General features: G+C 56.3%; 1 protein-coding gene across 2 annotated transcripts in view; it reads left to right on the top strand.

Annotated features, from left to right (window-relative positions):
• TLN1 (talin 1) overlaps positions 1-12965 on the top strand; it is a 34789-nt gene extending 21824 nt beyond the window's left edge. For both annotated transcript variants that reach the window (XM_056514846.1, XM_056514845.1), the window contains 24 exons: positions 46-189; positions 523-684; positions 773-913; positions 1148-1329; positions 1680-1812; positions 1933-2034; positions 2125-2295; positions 2466-2615; positions 2744-2845; positions 2949-3068; positions 3362-3508; positions 4211-4377; positions 4616-4799; positions 5046-5171; positions 5443-5559; positions 5638-5823; positions 5928-6035; positions 8977-9082; positions 9223-9347; positions 9643-9768; positions 9901-9963; positions 10176-10358; positions 11029-11154; positions 11739-12965. In XM_056514846.1, the coding sequence (XP_056370821.1) occupies positions 46-189; positions 523-684; positions 773-913; positions 1148-1329; positions 1680-1812; positions 1933-2034; positions 2125-2295; positions 2466-2615; positions 2744-2845; positions 2949-3068; positions 3362-3508; positions 4211-4377; positions 4616-4799; positions 5046-5171; positions 5443-5559; positions 5638-5823; positions 5928-6035; positions 8977-9082; positions 9223-9347; positions 9643-9768; positions 9901-9963; positions 10176-10358; positions 11029-11154; positions 11739-11870 (3303 nt within the window). In that variant the 3' untranslated portion in view covers positions 11871-12965. The remainder of the gene's footprint in view (positions 1-45; positions 190-522; positions 685-772; positions 914-1147; positions 1330-1679; positions 1813-1932; positions 2035-2124; positions 2296-2465; positions 2616-2743; positions 2846-2948; positions 3069-3361; positions 3509-4210; positions 4378-4615; positions 4800-5045; positions 5172-5442; positions 5560-5637; positions 5824-5927; positions 6036-8976; positions 9083-9222; positions 9348-9642; positions 9769-9900; positions 9964-10175; positions 10359-11028; positions 11155-11738) is intronic.
• The last annotated feature ends 2130 nt before the right edge of the window (positions 12966-15095 follow it).

Raw genomic sequence — 15095 nt, 5'->3', positions numbered from 1 at the left:
CTGCAGTGAACAGACTCTCTCTCACCACATCTCCCATGCTCCTAGGCTGCCTACCTTGTGGGGGTCTCAGACCCCAACAGCCAGGCTGGACAGCAGGGCTTGGTGGACCCAACTCAGTTTGCTAGAGCTAACCAAGCCATCCAGATGGCCTGCCAGAACCTGGTGGATCCTGCCTGTACTCAGTCCCAGGTAAGTGTGGGACAGGGTTCCATTACAGGCATTTGCTTGCATCCAAAGGAATGTGAGGCTGGTTGGAAATGCTGCATCCCAAGAGTTGACCAAGGTGATGACTAGTGTCTCATGAGGCCCCATCAGCTGCACTGGGAGCCAGCTAGTGGCTTTGGTGCAGTGATGACAGTCCAGATAGGGGGCTGTGTGGGCATGCAGGATCTTAGTGATCCTTCTTGGGTCCCAAAACGGATGCCTGTGGTCACTGGTGTTCTACACAGGGTGGGTGAGAAGGGAGAACTGTAGGAATAATGGGTCATGGTGGATCCTGCCTTACTCTGCTTTCCCCTGCAGGTCCTGTCAGCAGCCACCATCGTAGCAAAACACACTTCGGCCCTGTGCAACACGTGCCGTCTGGCGTCCTCCCGCACCGCCAATCCTGTGGCCAAGCGCCAGTTTGTCCAGTCGGCCAAGGAGGTGGCCAACAGCACAGCCAACCTGGTGAAGACCATCAAGGTACAGAGTCTTTTCTGAGGCAGTGTGGTAGTGATGGGCTTTGGGGTACAGTGGGGTTTCGGTAACTGCTCTGGTCTCTCCACACCAGGCCCTGGATGGCGAGTTCAATGAAGAGAACCGGGAGCGGTGCCGTGCTGCCACTGCCCCTCTCATAGAGGCTGTGGATAACCTGACAGCCTTCGCCTCCAACCCAGAATTTGCCACCGTTCCTGCACAGATCAGCCCAGAGGTGGGATGCTGCTGAGACAGGGGGATGGAGCCTGGATGTGACAGGCTCTGCTCTGGGGTGGAGAGAAACTGTGCTGTCCCTGAGACTGGGTGGCCTGCACTGAAGGGGTGTGAGGGGAGGTAGCAGCAAGCCTTGGGGTTCAAGGGGCTGCTTCAGGGTAAGGGTCATGGGAGAGAGAGAGCAACTTCCCATGCACACTCCTTTATCTCACCAGCCTGTTGTTTCCCTGTGCAGGGGCGCAGAGCCATGGAGCCCATTGTCATTTCAGCCAAGACAATGCTGGAGAGCTCTGCTGGCCTCATCCAGACTGCCCGCTCTCTGGCTGTCAACCCCAAGGACCCACCACAGTGGTCAGTGCTCGCTGGCCACTCACGCACGGTCTCGGACTCCATCAAGAAGTTAATCACCAACATGAGGTGAGCTGAGTCCTTCTGTGGCTGTGGCTCTGTCCCTGCTGGCAGATAACCCTCCCCTGAGCTAACATTCCTGGGAATGTTTTGGCTCATCATCTCCTTGGACGCAGCTGGTTCAGGCAGGCAAGGGATGGGATGGAAGATGCTATCCCTTTTGTCCTTCGTGGAAGCTGCTCCTCCAGTTTTCACGTGGGTTGATGAGAACACACACTGATGTGCCCAGGCTCTATCACACTAGGTTGCCCCAAAGTCCAGGAGGGGGGGGGTCTTGCTCCTCACCAGCACCAGGCAAGGCTGGAGTGAAGGAGTGGTGTAGCAGCTACCAGTGCTTGGCTGATTCATCTGTCACTCAGGGACAAAGCTCCAGGACAGCGGGAGTGTGATGAGGCCATTGAGGTCCTGAACAGATGCTTGCGGGACGTGGACCAGGCATCCCTCGCTGCCATCAGCCAGCAGCTGGCCCCCCGGCAGGATATCTCCCAGGAGGTGCGTCAGAGTCACCCTGTGGGCAAGCCTAAGGGAGTGGGCATCCTTCCCTGGACTCTCAGCAGCATGAAGGGACCGCAGCCCTGCTGCAGCCTCATGCAACACCCTCTCTTTGCACAGGCATTGCACAATCAGATGATCACGGCTGTGCAGGAGATCAGCCACCTGATCGAGCCTGTGGCTGCTGCAGCTCGGGCCGAGGCCTCGCAGCTGGGGCACAAGGTAAGGGGTTGTGGCACTTGGTGTCTGGGGAGTAGAGGTACACGGCAGCTGGGGCTGGAAGCTGCTGGTGCTGACACTGCTCTTCCCTAGGTGTCCCAGATGGCTCAGTATTTTGAGCCACTCATTATGGCAGCTGTTGGTGCTGCCTCCAAAACACCCAACCACCAGCAGCAGATGAACCTCCTGGACCAGACCAAAACACTGGCTGAATCTGCCTTGCAAATGCTGTACACAGCCAAGGAGGCTGGTGGGAACCCCAAGGTGAGTAGAAGGCACCTTTGTCAGTGGCATGCCTTCCTTTGTGTGTGGGTGCTGCATGGTGCACACACTTGAGCCAGACATGGAAAACCCAGGGTCACTGTGCAGTGCCCCTATCCCTGCTGGGTGGGGAGCCACAGCCTGCCTTCCCTCACTCTCGCTTCTCCTTGCAGCAAGCTGCCCACACTCAGGAGGCTCTGGAAGAGGCTGTGCAGATGATGAAGGAGGCAGTGGAGGACCTGACCACCACCCTGAATGAGGCAGCCAGTGCTGCAGGTGTTGTGGGGGGCATGGTGGACTCCATCACCCAAGCCATCAACCAGGTGAGGGAAGGAATGAGGGGACCAGGACAGGCTGGCTGTGGGAGAGAGGAAGAGTCAGGGTCAAACCTACAAGTTAAAGACCTTGTGGGTCAGACCTGGAGCCAGAATCTCCTGGTGGTTTCTTGCAGCTGGACGAAGGGCCCATGGGTGAGCCAGAAGGTAGCTTTGTGGATTACCAGACTACGATGGTGAAGACAGCCAAGGCTATTGCAGTGACTGTGCAGGAAATGGTGGGTGCAAGCAAGCCTGTCACTGTAGAATGCACTGCCTGCCACTCACTCAGGCTACTGCCCTCCTTGCCCTGTCCAACTCCTGCTCTTCTTCCATCAACAGGTCACCAAATCCACCACCAACCCAGATGAGCTGGGCATACTGGCCAACCAACTCACCCATGACTATGGACAGCTGGCACAAGAGGCCAAGCCGGCTGCCCTCACTGCCGAGAACGAAGAGGTGGGAGCCTGGGGGAAGTGCTGGAGTGTGCTGTGAGTCAGAGCAGGGACTCTTGGGGCGTGAGAACAGAGGACGGGGATACTTGAACCTCCTGTTGGAGCTGGGGGCAGGCAGCTTTCACACCTCCCCTGAAACATGGCATAGAAACAAGGAGCAAAGCTGTGTTTCCTTTTTCCTTCTCCTGAGTGGGAGGATTGGGAAAGAGGAGCTGAGTGGCAGGTGTTTCCCAGTGGGTATCACAGATGCAGGGCTTAGTTCCCTGCTGACTCTGTGACACACACATTCCTCTACAGATTGGCTCTCACATCAAGCGCCGGGTGCAGGAGCTGGGTCATGGCTGTGCTGCCCTGGTCACCAAGGCTGGAGCCCTGCAGTGCAGCCCCAGCGATGCCTACACCAAGAAGGAGCTGATAGAGAGTGCACGCAAGGTTTCTGAGAAGGTAGGTGGTCAAGAGAGGGGTTTGACAGCATGATGAGGTGGGACGGATGCTGGATTCAGCCATGTACCCTTGGAAGCACCACAGCTTCTTTCCTGTTGGATTCTGTTGGCTCTCTTGGCCACACTCCCCCTGCCCGGCTGTTGGGGTGGAGGATGAATCCCCCTCTGCAGACACTGTAACAGCAGCTGGTGCTTGTGGTTGGTGAGTGTGATGTCCGGGTGCTGCAGCCTGCCTGGGAAAACTGACCTACACACTGGTGGCAGGCCAGGGCTCTACAGATGTGTTTTTGCAGAGTAGGGCAAAGCATCTGCAGCAATGCTCGCAGCTCATGGTCAGCGATCAGTCTCCCCTTCAACTTTTGCTGGCATCCTGTCCATCAAGCCAATCTGAAGAGCACACTTCTGAAGAACAGATGAAAATGTGGCTTGAAAAGTCTAGTTGATAAGGGTAGAGCAGCAGCACTTTTAAGGGAAAACACAAAAATAAACACTTGTCAATTGTGCCTGGCATCTGCAAATCTTACTAATTTGAAAACTAGCAGAGTCCAGCATCTTTAGGTAACTGGAAGCTAAGAAGGGGTGCAGACCAAAATATTCCCAGTGGAATGGGAGCAGGTCCACCCTTGGGGGCATTGGAGGTGTGTGTAGTGAGGGTTCCCAGAACCTGCTCTGCTCTCCCAGTCACTTTACTTGTATCCCACAGGTGTCTCATGTGCTGGCAGCTCTTCAGGCTGGGAACCGTGGGACACAAGCCTGCATCACAGCAGCCAGTGCTGTCTCTGGCATCATCGCTGACCTTGACACCACCATCATGTTTGCTACAGCAGGAACCCTCAACCGAGAGAACTCTGAGACCTTTGCTGACCACAGGTACCCAGGCACCATGTCCAGCCTCTGCTAAGCCAGAGACAAGGTGTCAAGCTCTTCCCATGGTCTTTCTGAGCTGTGGACCAGCCCCAAAGAGAGCTTCTAGCTCAAGTTGTGCTGGCTCAGTTTCCTGAAACTCCAGCTTGTACATGGAAAAACCAGGATCCACAGTCTCTCTGTACCCCAAGGACCATCCATGCAGCAGAGGCTGTGTCCTCCCTGACACACCTTTTCTCTCCAGGGAGGGCATCTTGAAGACAGCCAAGGCACTGGTGGAGGACACCAAGGTGTTGGTGCAGAACGCCACGGCCAGCCAGGAGAAGCTAGCCCAGGCTGCCCAGTCCTCTGTGTCCACCATCACCCGCCTGGCAGAGGTGGTGAAGCTGGGTGCTGCCAGCCTGGGATCTGAAGACCCAGAAACCCAGGTGTGACTGGTGTGTGGGCTGGGTGGAAACTGCTGGTAGCTTGCTTGGAGGGGTTGAGGGATGCAGATATCATGTGGTGCTCAGGCTGGATCCCAAGAGTTGGGGAGAGAAGGGGCTGGGCTTTGGCTGGTGCTGGCTAAGCTGGACTCCCTGTATGACCTGTGGTGCTCAAATCTCTCACTGTTGGGCCACACCACCCCCAGCCTAAGTGTGACTTTAGCTCAGCCCTTGTCTTGCTCTCCCTAGGTGGTCCTGATCAATGCTGTGAAGGATGTGGCCAAGGCACTTGGAGACCTGATTGGTGCCACCAAAGCAGCTGCTGGCAAAGCTGGAGATGACCCTGCTGTCTACCAGTTGAAGAACTCTGCCAAGGTCTGTGCTGGTTGTGCTGGGGAGAAGGGGCTGGAGAAGAAGAAGGAGAAAGAGAAGTGGTTTTTTCTGCCTAATTGAGCATAGGAGCACAACTGGGGTGCAGTCAGGACAAAAGGGTAGGAAGGAACACATGAAGGTGGAACACAGCATGCAGAGGAGCAATTGAGGCAGTGTGAGTGGAGTGTGAGGATGAGACAGTTTTGGACCAATCCACAGGGGAAGGACAGGTGCTTGTATGGGGATTCACCTGGCTCTCTTTCTCCTTCCATAGGTGATGGTGACAAATGTCACTTCCTTGCTGAAGACAGTGAAGGCTGTCGAGGACGAGGCCACGAAGGGGACACGGGCCCTGGAGGCCACGATTGAGCACATTCGCCAGGAGCTGGCGGTGAGCACGGCCGCGGTGCTGCGGCTGCCGCGCTGCCTGCCCGCCGCCCCACGCTCACCGCTGCCTCTCTCCTCGCAGGTCTTCTCCTCCCCGGTGCCTCCCGCCAAGGTCTCCACCCCGGAGGACTTTATCCGCATGACGAAAGGCATCACGATGGCCACAGCCAAAGCGGTGGCCGCCGGCAACTCGTGCCGGCAGGAGGACGTCATCGCCACGGCCAACCTGAGCCGCCGGGCCATCGCGGACATGCTGCGCTCCTGCAAGGTGGGGCGAGCGGGTGGCGGGTGTGGGTCTCTGGCACGGATTTGTGGGTGGAGGCAGGGATGGTGCTGGATGTGAATCGGGGTTTCCCTGTGCCCGGGTTGCAGGAAGCAGCCTACCACCCGGAGGTGAGCGGGGACGTGCGGCAGCGGGCGCTGCGCTTCGGCAAGGAGTGTGCTGATGGCTACCTGGAGCTGCTGGAGCATGTTCTGGTGGTGAGTGTCCCCACCCCAGTTCCCAGGGTGGGCAGAGGCTGACCATAGATTGCCTGGGTGGTCCCCAAATCCTCAGGGTCCTTTGGGCTCTTCACCTCTTCCCACTGAGGCCTTTGCACAGCCCCTTTTGCTGCTTGTGGTGGCACAGCATGTGTCCATGCCCCTGCCATGGAAGCAGATGTCAGAGAGCTCTGCAGGCTCTAAGAAAAGTATTTTGCTAGTAACAGATGGAGATTACCTGGCTGCAAACAGATGGAGGCTGGGAGTCAGTAACATGGTAGCATAATCTTGTAAAAATAAAGCTTCCAGTAAAAGTGGTAGAAATAATGGAGCTCAGGCAGTGGGAAAACAAAGCTTGTCCACAGCACTATGTGTGGGAGATGGACAGTGCCTGCCATAGCAAAGATAATGACTGCAAGTGCTTGCTGCATCCTTTTGATCCAGTCTAGCTCTGACTGAGTCCTCCCAAGGACTTTATCTGCAACATTAGTTTACAGGAAGTAAATTAAGCCTCTAGCATGGTAGAAAAGATCCAGTAAAGTCCTTCCAACAGTTTGCATTCTTGGCAAGACCACAGAAGTGGAGTCAGGGGCACTGTGGGGATGTGCACACTCAACCCATAGTGCTGTGAGATCTCTCAAACTGAAGTCAGGGCAAAGACTGACAATGATTCAGCTCTGTGTCAAGACTGCACTAAGCCGGTTAGTGAGTGTCTACTGTCATGATCACCAGCTACAAAGTGGTGGAGCCCAGGCTGTGGTTTCCTGCAAGGAACGCCCCCTTAGGCAGAGGGCCTAGAGGGTAACCAGTATTGTCAGCAGCAGGGGGAGGTGGGCAGGAATCGATGGCTAGAAATTGAAGCTGGGTAGAGGAGAAGTCAAAGGGTTGTTTTATTCAAGGGAGGTAACCACTGGGGTACAGTTCCAAGGGGAGCAGTGAGTTTTCCATCCTCTGCATCTGGATCAAATGTCTGCCTGGAAGATGCTTCAGGCACACATGAATCATGGCAGCCAAGGCTGGAGTGCTGAGTAGAAATTCTCTGGCTGACCTGTTGTTAACAGATGATTAGGCTAATGACTTAGTGTGGCAGTGCCCGAGGTCAGCCTACTTGTAGGAGCATGCTATTCCCCTGTATTTTGGGTGTTACCATCTTGCTGCCATGCAATGTTTTGACTATCATACATTGGAACATCCCTTAAAATACTCACTGGAGGTGGCTCTTAGTAAGCTTGTAGCCTCCGGGGTGCCTTCAGCTCCAGACAGAGATCATTTAGCAGTTTTAAACATGTTGTCAGAGCAGACAGCAGGTTTAATAATAAGGCATTTAGACTAAATGTGCTCATGAGGGCAAACCAGCCATCACTGTGTGCCATCAGCTTGTGTACTTTGAGCCTCACACTGCTCTGTGACTCTGCTGGACGGCCCAACACAAGTCCAGGAGAAAGCCAGGACTCACCTCAGTCTCCACAGTGCTGTAGTCTGTGAAGGCAGGAGTGAAGCTCACAGGTCCTTTTTATCAGAGGATAGCAGGTTTCTGGGAAACCACAAGCAGGAAGGATCTAGGGGAATGGGAGGGGAGATGGCAGATGGCAGATGGGCTGCTGCCTCATTCCCTAGCAGCAGCAAGGTCATTGCTGTACACTGTGTCCCCAAGGGAACCAGTGCCTTTTGCAGAGCATGAACAAGTATGGTTAGGGTTCATGAATAAGGGTTATTTGTCTCAGGCTGGAAAACATGGCTCCCAGCAGAGAAGTGGGAAAGCCTGCATATTTCACTGGGGAGGGGTAGGAATTTGAACTTCCATGGGGACTTGGTATTTGGTAACAATAGGTCTCTCCCTCCAAAAGCAGAGAGATTCTGTGGCTCAAAACTGCAGTGAAGCAATTCAGGGCCAGGAGAAATAAGGTGTAAAGGGTGTGAGGAGGAGAGTGGATCCATGGCTACCCTGTGTGTAGGTGACTCCTGTAGCTGTGGGAGCCTCATCCAGGTGCACTGTCTTGCCTAGCCCTGCAAAGCTGAAGTAAGAGCTAATGATGGCAGCACAGCTCCCCACCCAGGATCTCTGATCTTTTGTTCCCACTTCTCCTCTTGGCTGCCATTCACCCCACCAAGAAGCACCCACCTTCCCCTACCCTCCCCTGTATCTCCTTCTCCTGGCTGAGGCGTTCACTGCTTTCTTTTCTCTCTTCCCTCTCCTCTCTGTCAGCCGGTGAGTAAGGCAGCACTGGGGTGCCTGCTGGTCTCTAACTTCAGCATGAGCCTTGCTCATGGCGTGTCTGTGTGCCCAGCCCAGTGCTGGGGTGGGACTTGCGTGTGTCCACAGGGATCCTGGGGTCCATGTGTTTGTGTTTGTGTACTCACCCCCGCTCTAGCTGATGGGCAGCTGCTGCCTGTGTGGTGGAAGTCGGGCCAGCAGTGAGCTCTGCTTGTGCGTACACACGCCATGTGCGTGCACACGTGTGCTGTGGTGTGTGCATGTGTCCCTCCAACCCACGGGAGGACCCTTAGGGCACTGCCTGCCAGCTCATCCTGATGGGGCTAGCCCTCCTCGGCTGGGAAGTCACTCCAGGGTACACCCCTTTCCAGCTTGTGTTTGCAAACAAACCTCCAAAATGGAGACAGAGAAGGGAATATGCTTCTGGAGCTTGAAATTATTTTCAGGGGAGAAATCTTGGCATGGGTAGCTGCTGAGTGCTGAAGGTCTTGTGCCTGTAAGATGTCCCAGAAGCTGTTGGTGCAGGAGGGCCCTGGGGAAGCTAATCCTATCTTGGGGCACAAAGAGAATAGCCAGAGTCACTTGAGAAAGCATCTCAGACAGTGCCTGATGTGTACACATGTGGGAGAGGGCTGGGGGATCCCATCCTACTTCCCTGGGGAGCCCACCCCAAATAGACCTATGAAGTCCCCCTTTCCAGGTGCTTACATTTGCTCCTTCCCCCAGATCCTGCAGAAGCCGACCCATGAGCTGAAGCAGCAGCTGGCAGGCTACTCCAAGCGTGTGGCCAGCTCTGTCACTGAGCTCATCCAGGCAGCTGAGGCCATGAAAGGTAAGGAGAGATCCTGCTCAGAGGGGCAGGACCAAAGACTGGGATTAGGGTGGAGGGCTCAGCAGCTGCTGGAGGAGACAGGGAAACTCAAAAATGAGGCTGCATGCAGGTGTAACCTGCCTGGCTTCCTGGTGTTCTAGGGACAGAGTGGGTTGACCCAGAAGACCCCACTGTCATCGCTGAGAATGAGCTGCTGGGGGCAGCAGCTGCCATTGAGGCTGCAGCCAAGAAGCTGGAGCAGCTGAAACCAAGAGCCAAGCCCAAGGTAGCAGTGCTGAGCCTTGTCTGGCCTTCGTACTCAGCTTGGGATGGGCTGGGGCTCTCCTGCCTGTGCTTTAGCCAGGTTTGAAGCCCCATCTGACAGCTGGTCTCTCTTCCTGTACTCCTGCTACCTCCCACGTCCCCAGCTGGACTTTCCTCAGGTAGCCCATGCCTTGCTGCACCCCACAGCCCTTAATCCAGCTTTATATGTTTCTGCTCAGCCCCCTGCAGCCATCTTTCTGTTCTGCTCCATCTGTCCCAGCACTCCTACTTGGGACTCACTCTGCTTTTGCCCACAGCAAGCAGACGAGAGCCTGAACTTTGAGGAGCAGATCCTGGAAGCTGCCAAATCCATTGCTGCAGCCACAAGTGCCCTGGTGAAGGCAGCCTCGGCAGCCCAGCGGGAATTGGTGGCTCAAGGAAAAGTAAGGCCATAAGAGGGAAAGAAGAAAATGTAGAGAAGGGTTCTCCCTTCATCTGGGGTTGCTTGTAACCCTCATGCCTGTGACAAGAGGTGTGCAGGGTGGTGACTCTTACCTCTCCCTCCTTGTTCTTAGGTGGGTGCCATCCCAGCCAATGCAGTGGATGATGGACAGTGGTCCCAGGGTCTCATTTCAGCCGTGAGTATCAAGGTCACGCTGAGGGGTTAAGGGGAAAATTTCCGTCTTGACTCCTGTTGCAAACATGAGGATGCTCTGTCCTTTTGCTTGCCTTCAGTGTTCCTCCCTCTCCCACATACTGTGAAAGCTGGTTCTTTCCATCCCACACCCCACAACCTCCTTGGAGCCAATGAGGGCTCCTTTTCCTCCCCTGACAGCCTCTCTTGCCACAGGCACGCATGGTGGCTGCCGCCACCAACAACCTGTGCGAAGCCGCCAACGCCGCGGTGCAAGGCCATGCCAGTGAGGAGAAGCTCATCTCCTCTGCCAAGCAGGTGGCTGCTTCCACAGCCCAGCTCCTGGTGGCCTGCAAGGTGAAGGCTGACCATGACTCAGAAGCCATGAAGCGGCTCCAGGTGAGTTCTAGGCTGCCTCTCAGCCCCTGTTGTTTGAAGGCTGGCTGGGAGTGGGGTGAGGGCACACGGATGCTCTCCAGGGCTCATGCACCCTGCCTGTATGCCATCAGTGGGAACTTCATTGGAACACAGGCTCCAGGTTGCTTGGATTTCCCTGCTAGCTGTGTGCCAGGCATGTGAGTGATGCTGGGCTGATCAGCCTGGCAGCATTCAGGAACAATGACCCGGCACAGGAATAACTGCAATGGGTGTACTTCCTAATTGGCATTCAAGAGATTAATGGGGGGGTCGGGGGGGGGGTGGGGGGGTTGCATGTTCTGTAGCACTGTTAATCCTCAGAGGCCGTGGTACACAAGAAGTTAATGCCCATGTGTTAGGGGTCTCAGCACTAGGGCCAAGGGCTGGGGAGAGGCAGCAGGGCTGCCTCCCAGTCCCTGCTCTGCTGCTCAGAGAGGAGCCAGAGCCTGGCTGGGAGCAGGAGCGCCTGAAATGGCCATGAGCGGGTGACAAGGCAGCGAGCCATGTAAAGGAATCCCTGCCTGCAGCTCCCAGCACTCCTGGCTGCCAGTCCTGCCTGCTGCCCAGCTTGGGGCCGGAGTTCTTCGCACCCCTGGGCAGCAATTGTGCCCTGGGGCTGTGCCTCACACTGACACTTTCCTCCCTGATGCAGGCTGCTGGAAATGCCGTGAAGAGGGCATCAGACAATCTGGTGAAGGCAGCACAGAAGGCAGCTGCCTTCCAGGACCATGATGAAACGGTGGTGGTGAAGGAGAAGATGGTCGGAGGGATTGCACAGGTGAGGAGTAACACTGCTCAGGGCAGCAGCAGCTCTAGGTGCCACCAAAACCTGTGTTACCCGTCTCAGAGGCATATCCTACCACCCAACAGCACAGGTCATGTCTTGAGAGAGCCTCTCAAAAATACTGTGAGTTCACCTATCCCACTGAGCACCAGATGAGTAATGGGGCCTTATCCTGCCACAAGTAGCAGTGGGTGATGGTGCACACTCCCAGGAGTGTAAAGCCCTGGCTTCTTGGTGCAGAGCCCACAGTATCCCAGCATCTGTGACACATGGAGGAAGCAGCACTGTGGGTGAGATCTACCCAGTGGGGTGCCACAATCCCAGTGCTGGCTCCCTGCAGCTGAGACCCTCTACACAGCACATGGGGCTGAGCCCAGGAGCTGTGCTGTTCCCCTTTATGTCCAGAGCACCATGCTCCCATCCCAGGGACAAAAAGCCCTCATGCCCAGCGGGGCAGAGGCTGTGAGGGGAGGGAAGCATCAGCCAGAGGAGCCGGCTCTGGGGTTGACATTGCTGTGGCAGAGGCTCTGGCCCATTCCTGTGGGAGGCAGTTGTGACCTGGGGCTCTCTCCTGGCAGATTATCGCCGCCCAGGAGGAGATGCTGCGCAAGGAGCGGGAGCTGGAGGAGGCACGGAAGAAGCTGGCGATGATCCGGCAGCAGCAGTACAAGTTCCTGCCCTCGGAGCTGCGGGACGAGGAGCAGAACTGAGCCGCACGCCCTCCGCTCGCCGCACAGACTGCTGCCTGCCCACCTGCCCACTGCCTGCTCCTATTTAAGACGACCCGCCACAAGCGAAGGGCTGTCTGGGCTAGACCAGAGCTCTGCCCGCACCCAGAGCGACGGGCCTGACTCAGCTGCCCCTCCAAGCCGGTGCCGCACCAGCAACTCTGCTTCGCTGCCCAGCCCACCTTCCCATGCACACCCAAGGCACAATCAGAGCGCTCGGAGGGACTCGGTTGGGGTGGGAGCCGGGGCTGCACTGGCTCAGGGCTCACCCGCCAGCCCCGGGGTGCGGGCCCACAGAGCTCTCCACTGCAAGGGGATATTTACTTGTGCCTCCTTCTTTCCCTCTCGTGCCCCTTTTTTCTCTCTCCTCCACGCGGGATGGGGACAGGCGGGTGGCTTGCCCTTTCCTGTGTGATGGCGTGCAGGGAGCAGCCACCCCTCGCTGAGTTCTCGCGTGGAGCTGCCTTTCACCTCCAATGCCTTACTGCTGGCTGAATCTTCCTCTACATTTACCCTGGAGGGCCCTGAGTTCACCCCATGAGTATTTTCTTCAGCCCAGGCCCCTCTGGGGAGCAGCAGGGCTGGAAGCCACAGTGCCTCCACTCAGGATGGGGGATGATGTGATGAGTTCGCCCCCAGAGCTGTTTTTTGCCTTCCTGCAGGGCTTCCCCCCGACTGCGGCCCCAGCCAGCTCTGCCTTCCTCCTTCTTCCCAAGTGCCTGCATTGTTTTCCAAGATCTGCAGTATTTTTGTAACTTTTCCATTTCTTTAGTATTGAGCCTGCAGCTTTCAAAGTTCATTTATTTCCCTGCCAGCTTATGCCCTTCCCACTAACACCCAGCTCTCGCCAGGGTCCCGTAGCCCAGCATCCCACCCCTCCTCGGCTCCGGGACCCCCGTCCCTTCCCCTTTGCACTCGCTGAGGCTTCTCTCACCATTTTGATACTTTAAGCATCCCATATTAAAGATTGAAGGAAACCAGCTCCCCTCCAAGCCTCCGGGGTGGGGTGAGGGATGCCAGTGTCTCCTCAGAAGGACACATTCATCAATAAAATCTGGATTTCCTTCTTTCTTGCCAGCTGGGTATCAACGGGCCTCTCCAGGAGACGGGGAGGGCAGGGGGGCCTGGGCGCCTTCCTTCCCAGCAAAGGGAGGGGGGAGTGTACCACGGGTGCTTATACAGCATGGAAAATATTTGAGGCACGTCCAGCCCCAGGCACCCGGCAGGCCGGACCCCCGCTGCCAGCCATGTGCTGGCCTCGCAGGTGCTGCCGGGGGGCCACCACTGCAGGAGGGGATCTTGGGGATTTTGTTTCTGGGGGATTTGGGCTTCAGGGAAAGCGGGGGGGTATTTGTGTGTGAAGTTCAGCTCCTGGCCCCATTCCTCCTACCAGCCAAATATACTCCTGGGTAGGGTGGAATAGGGGTGCAGGTGGGGGACCTCCCACCCCATAGTCACTGTGGCCCATCCGTGGGGAAGCCACAGTCTGGTGTGGTGTGGGTCTGGGAATGTGGCCGGAGCCTTCCCGGCTGCCAGCGTTGATCTCACGCCCCGAAATAGTCACCCAGAGCCAACCTGTGCGGGCAGCAGCTGCCCCAGCGTGTCCCCACCTGTTCCCACCCTGTCACTCAGCAGGGATTTGGGGGGCCTAAGCAGTGGCAGGGCAGGCGGGAGTGATGTGGGGTGCAACAGGGACATTGAGGGGTGCAACAGGGGCACGGGCAGGTTGGCATGTGTCCTTTGCCTCTAGGGCTGTTCCTGGTAGTGTGAGCTATAACATCATCTGCAGCAAGGGCAGCATCCTGCAGTATCCTGGACAGAAACCCCCCATCCCCTTGTGGTCACGTCCCTGGGGGTGTGGAGGGGCTGTTTCTCCTAAGACACTTATCCCTGGCCAGGCTCCAGGGTGGATTTGTGGCTCTCGCAGGCATCCCAGTACTCCCAGCTGTCCCCTGACAATCTGCGCTGGCCTGACCCAGCACCAGGCTCTCACCCAGGTACCGGCTTGGACATGGGACCCTTCGGAGTTTCCAGCAAGGACGGCGAGCGGGCACAGCGTGGCAGCAGCTCTGGCCTCATCCTGGCATCCTGGGCACAGGGGAGCTCCAGCACCCCTGCACAGGGCTGTGAACATACCACTGCAGTGTCCTCCAGCTTGGGTACAAGCAAGAGGTGGTGGGATAAATATCAGGGAAGGAACATGGGGCTGTAATTAACCACTGCCCCTCAATCTCACATACCAATCAAAAGGTTACTTTGGCAGGCAGGTTCAGGAAAGCACATACAGAGGTTTGAAGCTGGGATGACATTGTCATAAGGTGCCAGGCCTCTGCAGGGATCCAAATTCAGCTAAGTCGGAGGTTAGTGGGAAAACCATGACCCAACTTTTTGGGGAGCCCAGATCAGGTGACAAGATGCAGCAGAGATTGCACCTTGAAAGGTCCCATTAGTTGTCAGAACAAGCCTTTCCTTGGGAGTCAGGTCTGACCCTAGTGTGAAATATGGCGAGGATTGTCATCCTTGCTTGGAGACCTTAGCCCAGGACAAGCCCAGTCAGGGGGAGCAATGGGAGGGAGGTGCACCCTCTCTGCACCCCCTTGTCCCACAGGTTACCATGGAGGATGGGCTTAAGGGCAGAGTCATGGACCTTGGCTCCCCAATGATTCCTGCAGTGTCCATCAGACATGGCTCTGGTGCCTGGAGCAAAGGGGAGGAGAGGGGAAGGGGATAAAGAGGGACAACAGCATCCTTTGGAAGCATGTCTGAGGGCCAGCCTGGCTCCAGGGCAATTTCCTTGCTGCTTGCACCGTGCCCATCGTCATCTTTGACCTGTGTACTCCGCACATGAAGTTGCTCAAGCCCATGAAGTTGCTCCAGGCTGAAACATCTCACAGAAAAACAATTACTCTCTCCCAGGAATGATGGGAGATGAATCTTCCTCCTCCCCTCAGAAGCCACACGCTGGCAGTTACAGACTCTCCTTGTCCAAATATGTGCCTAATTCATCAGTACAAATAGCTGCTCTCCAGAGTCCAGCAGTGGCCCTTCTGCTTTCCCCACAGAGCCAGCAGCCTGCTGGTCCTTGACTGTCCATACCCTTCCTATGCCCTCCACCATCCAGGCTTGACACTTTCTCCGGACACCACCCTAAAAGACACTTTCTCCAGCTATCAAAAAGGTTTTTTTTCCTCTCTTCTTGGAGCACTG

The sequence above is a fragment of the Oenanthe melanoleuca genome, chromosome Z (genome assembly GCF_029582105.1).
Source record: "Oenanthe melanoleuca isolate GR-GAL-2019-014 chromosome Z, OMel1.0, whole genome shotgun sequence".
NCBI lineage: Eukaryota > Metazoa > Chordata > Aves > Passeriformes > Muscicapidae > Oenanthe > Oenanthe melanoleuca.
The sequence above is the reverse complement of the archived record's forward strand: the minus strand, read 5'-3'. Positions and strand labels throughout refer to the sequence as shown.